We start from the raw sequence: 6,000 nt of genomic DNA on the forward strand, positions 1-6,000 counted from the left end.
AACACTGTTTGAAGGGCATGAGCGCCCTCTGCTGGTTGAAGTCAAGATGATGGACAACATTTTTAAGACCAAATAAAAAGGCCAGGATGAAAGAAAATGTCCTCCGTTCAATTGATCAAGTGAGAAACTTTAGGACAGCACGGCGGCAGCTAGACATACATGCTCCAATGTCAGCTTGATGAGGGGGTCCAGGGGAGTCCCCAGCAAAATGAGTCAATGGTGTGAATTCACTAGGATTTCAATGAGTAGAAGTTAGCCCAAGGAGAGAATGTAGTGCATATACTTGGTCATAGCTTTCACTCGCTCCTGTTATCTCCCCATCGACATTACATTACATTATATTATATTATATTATATTATTATATTATATTATATTATATCATATTATATCATATTATATCATATTATATTATATTATATTATATTATATTATATTATATTATAATATATTATATTATATCATATTATATCATATTATATTATATTATATCATATTATATCATATTATATTATTTTATATTATATTATATCATATTATATCATATTATATCATATCATATCATATCATATCATATTATATTATATTATATTATAATCATATTATATCACATTACATTATATTACATTACATTACATTACATTACATTACATTACATTACATTACATTACATTATATTATATTACATTTTCGGGGAGCTGCACGCCGGCAGGTTCGCCAGCTGCAGCGTGACAGCTTGACACCCGACCATGAGTTCCGCTTAACAAATAAGCAATTTATTTTGCAGTCATGCAAACACATTGAAGAGTGCCTTTTTGTCTCTTTTATTTATTTTTTACAGAAAACCTCTTTTTCATGATTATTCGAGAAGATGGAAAATTAGACCTGGTTATAAGAAGCCATTTTATAGAAATAGTGAAAGGGGCCTTAGTAGTAAAAGATTAGCGAGATGGTAACACTTTATTTGGATAGTCCACCTACACAGAGTCTACAGAGTATATAACAGTTTATTAGTTGAGATTGGGCCTGCACGATATGAGGAAAATCTGCGATGTGCGATAACATTGTTCAATATAGCGATGACGATACGACTTGCGATAAATAAACAGATATTAAAGCATGCATATTAGCTATACAGTTCCTATGTCTTTCTGCTTTAATAATGCTAATATAGACCCCAAACATAGCCTATGCCCACTGAATAAAGAAATGAAATACACACTGACTCTAGCTGAAACTACACACAGCGTGTTTGGGCTTTGGCAGAGGGGCGGAGCGCACTGTTGCAAGGGAAAGGTGTACGCTGGATTTACAACACAAGACAAAATGATCCGATGCTGAGTGGGAATGCATGACGCGTGTAAATAAAACCACTTTTGTTATTCATTGCGTTTCAGGCAGTCTTTGCGATGTGTTTATTGCGCATGTTCATATTGCGATGACGATGAAAATACGATTAATTGTGCAGCCCTAGTTGAGATTCAACAATTCAACTGTTTGTCTTTGTCTGTAGATGTTGTATGAAAAGCTTATTAGTTTACATTTAACAAACAGATTCTGTTTCTTCCTGTTCCACACACCTGAACCTAGTGTAACATGTATGTTCATCAATTGTCACATAGACTCTATAGATAATCTGCTTAGAGTTTCAGCCCGACGGGACCCGACTCAGCACGACGGGCTCGGGCTTCAACTTACTCTGGTCGGGTCGGGTGGGGTTTGAATTTTCAGGCCCGGTGAGAACTCTAAATCTGTTGAACAGTTGAATTGTTGAATGTGAACTACAACTAATAAGCGGTTGAAATGTGACAAATACTCTGTAGATGATTATTAGATGTTACCGATGAGTTCATGTCATTGAAGACTAAATCCTAATATTGTTTGTATGAATGTGATCATTTATTTATCGCTTCTTCTGCCATGTTGCTCCATGTGCAGGAAATGATGAACCATCACGATGCCTTGTGGGCCGAATGCTGCCCTCGCAGGGGAGATCTCTGGAAACAGGAAGTAACTCACCTGAACAGAAAGATCTCCTTCCTGTTCTCCTCTGAAGTCGCTGAGTGCGGTGTAGATACGAGGGTCAGACTGAGAAGGCGGCTTCACTGCTCTCTTCTCATCTTCATCATTGACGTCACCGTCGTCATCGTCACTGTCATCGTCATCATCGTCGTCATCTTCCTCGCTGTCTTCCTTGGAGGTGTGACTGTGGATCAAAACAAAGCATGTGGAAAAAGAGCCACACCGTCTTAACACGACTTTGCAATGTTAATTAACCAGACGAGCGTCCGGCTAGTACACCGGTAGATTCCTCGTATAGCAACACAAGGGTCGCAGGTTCGAGCCCCTGTGTTACCTCCAGTTTGTCGGGCGTACATACATTATTTTGTATTGCCCTTTGTATCATGACTTACGAGAGATACTATTTAAAAAAGTTCACTCCCCTGAGTTAAACCTGTTAGATTTTGAAGAAGGTGCCATACTTGAATTTCTCTTTGACAACATCTTTGCTTTTTCCGAATATATCTCTCATGCGTGGGATAGGAGGAAAAAGATGACATATGATAGATAATTCATATATTTTACTTAATATACATTGTAGTTAAATCTGTGTTTTGCTGCTGATGCCGCGTGTGCTGTGTGTGTGTTTGTACGGTTTTGTATTGTTCATGCACCGTAATAGATATGGAAATAACTGTATGTTGATGTGTCTGATAATCCCATGTGGGATGGGTCATGTAAATTGTCCTGACACGTAAATAAAATTTTCATTCATTCATTCATTCATTCATTCATTCATTCATACAGGCACAATTGGCCGTGTCTGCGGGTGGGAAGCCGGATTCAGGATATGAGTCCTGGTCGCTGCACTAGTGCCTCCTCTGGTCGGTTCGGGGAGCCTATTCCAGGAGGAGGATAACGTAATCCTCCCAAGCGCTACGTCCTGCCGGTGAAACTCCTCCTTCAACAAACCATGGTAATACTTAAAGCATATTTGAACATTTGAAGGCAAACTGTTACGTTACGTTTCTGCTGACATATTCACCTTATGTAGCCACGCCCATTTGACCCGGTTGTGTGGTCGTGTGACGACTTCTGGCAAAAAAAGAAAAAGGCTGGCTGCTCCAATAGCATCTAACTCTGAATTAACTAATAATTTAGCCAATTGTATGTAACATACCAAATAAAAGCAAACGGCAATGTCTAAGAATGCAATGCCATGTAACTGGCTCGTTAATTCTCGCATTCCAGGGAATTACGTTAACATCTGCAGGTCTTATAGATGTAAGTGGCTCGAGCTGCACTCGGAGGAGAGAAAACCATCTGAAGCTTTCTTTGTTGGAGTCCAGGTATGTTTTACAAGAAAGTGCTCGTCATTGTCGATGATAACGTTATCTGACCTGGCTAACAGTGGATACTCCACTTGCTTGCTGTGTACCGAGCTCAAAGTAGTAGGCTACGTTCTTTGTTTTACCCCCTGCACTGTCCGCTACAAGAACAACTCTCTTATTTGACGTTCTTTTATATTTCGCGCCGTGACCACCGGAAGTGTTAAAACAACCCGGAATAATTTGGCCCACTCCCGCGTCTGAACATAAGCTGAATACAACACACTTATTTTGTTGCATGTTCTTGAAACTAATAATAACATATTTTGTCATATCGTCAAGAATATGGTTATGGCAGAAATAGCCTGAAATATGGTGATATTATTTCAGGGCCATATGGCCCACCCCTACCGTGCAGCAGCGCTGGGTCCTGGAGGTGAAAGCTCCAGAGAGAGGCTGTGGAGATGCTCCATGAGGCCCTGCAGTCGTCTCTCCTCCTCCTGCTTCCTCTGCTCGTAGTTCCCCACCGGAGCCGGCTCATCGGCCTGACGGCAACACAGACAGCAGGTTATTGTTTCAGTTTAGGTTAACACATTCAGTGCCAGCGACGCCATATGGCGTCATTAGAAATTTACCGTACAGTGCCAGCGACGCCAAATGGCGTCATAACTCGATTTTTTTTTTTTGACGGGGGGGTGTCGATCTATGCCTCTTACATCGCCTCTTACAATATTCAGAGGTATTGAATGTGTCTAACCTATTTTACAGAACCCTTAGGTGGCGACAGCGCTCTCCAGATGAGAGAACGTGGAGTGAAACACACAGAAGAAGTCATTGGGGGGAAGGAAATCGCATCGCATCCGTCCGTATGCAGCGGCTTCATTGAAGCAACGTTTAGCTGTGCCCCTGCAGCAGCCAATCTGCTATCACAATTGAGCACCTCGATGTCCGCTGCAACAGCCTCCGTGTCCGCTGCAACACATGATCAGCCGTGGATTTGTTATTATTCTCAACTCGAAGCATGGGAGCTGGTACACGCGGCTGTAAAAAAGCAGGATCTAGCTGACTTTTTCAGTGCTGAGCACAGGCAGAGAAAACGAGAAAACAGCAGAGCAGAGAGACACTCCCACAACGGGGGGGGGGGGGGGGGGGAGGAGGGGGGGAGGTGGGCACGCAGAGCCAAGTACACAACACAGACCCAGACAGCAGGACAGGGTTGGCAAACGCAAGCCAGAATATCCGATGCCCACCAGCAGCAAAAGATCAGCAAGAAGCTGCAACCAGCAGCGCATGCAGGCGCCAGCGCTGCTGGTTTCAGCTAAAAATATTATTCTTCCAAACAAAATTCCCTTGCCTTCACTGTTTTATTGAAGGAAATTATTTTTGAGGTGTGACTACATCAGAAAATTAGCTTCAGAGTCAGAGATGTGCTTGAAATGTTTAATTTCACAAAAGGCTCATTATCTCAGCTCGTAGAAAAAAAGCTCTGTTTTTCGTTCGATCAAGCTATCTTCTCCGGCTCATAACTAAAGAACGGAAAATGGGATCAATAAACTTTTTTTTGCAGGTGATAGAAGAGAGTCTCATCGTTATTTGTGCGTGTTCAGTGTTTACATAGTAATTATTAAAGAAATTATATGACTGTTTTAAAATGCATTGCGGCCTATGTGGCACAGCAAGCAACCTTTTGCCCAAGGGCCGTGGCACTGAAAGTGTTAAGAGTCAGCTTTGATCAGACACAACACAATATAGTAGGGTTACATCAAACTGTCTGGAAAAGACCAAAGAAAACAGGTCATATTAGTTGTTTGTCATTTTTGTGATGCAGAACTTGAGGCTCATTCTACTGCTGAACTCTTTACAGCTTATTTAGGCTTCAAGGAGAACTTCTGGGCGTCCTGGTGGCTCACCTGGTAGAACGCGCACCACAAAGGCTGTTCTTCACGTGTCTGACCCGGGTTCAAATCCAACCCGTGGTCGTTTGCCACATGTCATCCTCTCTCTCTCCCCACCTTTCCTGTCTGCCTACTGTCCTATCTGATCAAGACAAAATACCCCCAAAAATAATCTTAGAAAAAAGGAGAACAACACTGATTTGTTTTGCACATGATCTCACACATATCCCAAAACTGTAAACAATTTGCAGGCGTTCATTTAGTTTGACAGTTATTGAGAGTTGATTTGCATTCATTTAGTTTGACAGTTATTGAGAGTTGATTTGAATTCATTTAGTTTGACAGTTACTGAGAGTTGATTTTGATTCAGTTTTCAGATATGTTTGAGATCATGTGCAAATAAATCGGCGTTTTTTTCTCTGGTGACGTCCTTTAAGTGTAATCTAAAAGTATGACAGTATGGCACTAACCTTGGTCAGCTTCTTCAGTGTTCCCATCATCTTCTGAGCCGAGGTCTGCAATTCTCGACACCTGTTTGTTAAGTGGACACATTGTCATGGACATCACATGTTCTGTTTGTTAACTGGACACATTGTCTGTCTGTCTGTCTGTCTGTCTGTCTGTCTGCCTGTCTGTCTGTCTGTCTGTCTGTCTGCCTGTCTGTCTGTCTGTCTGTCTGTCTGTCTGTCTGCCTGTCTGTCTGTTTACCTGTGAAACGCCTCTTCAGTGGCTCCACACCGACTCTTCTGCACATCCTGCAGCAGACTGTCAACCTGGG

General features: G+C 41.8%; 1 protein-coding gene across 1 annotated transcript in view; it reads right to left on the reverse strand.

The window, feature by feature from the left end:
- The window catches only part of LOC310789559 (nephrocystin-1-like), a gene marked incomplete at its 3' end in the record, with an annotated part of 68,435 nt that overhangs the window by 60,236 nt on the left and 2,199 nt on the right, over nt 1-6,000 (reverse strand). The window contains exons 2-5 of the mRNA XM_083651198.1: nt 5,931-5,995; nt 5,693-5,753; nt 3,739-3,872; nt 2,018-2,204 (exon numbers count right to left, since the gene is read on the reverse strand). Of these exons, the coding sequence (XP_083507324.1) occupies nt 2,018-2,204; nt 3,739-3,872; nt 5,693-5,753; nt 5,931-5,995 (447 nt within the window). The remainder of the gene's footprint in view (nt 1-2,017; nt 2,205-3,738; nt 3,873-5,692; nt 5,754-5,930; nt 5,996-6,000) is intronic.

This window comes from Poromitra crassiceps, assembly GCF_964638095.1.
Source record: "Poromitra crassiceps genome assembly, chromosome: 14".
Lineage (NCBI taxonomy): Eukaryota > Metazoa > Chordata > Actinopteri > Beryciformes > Melamphaidae > Poromitra > Poromitra crassiceps.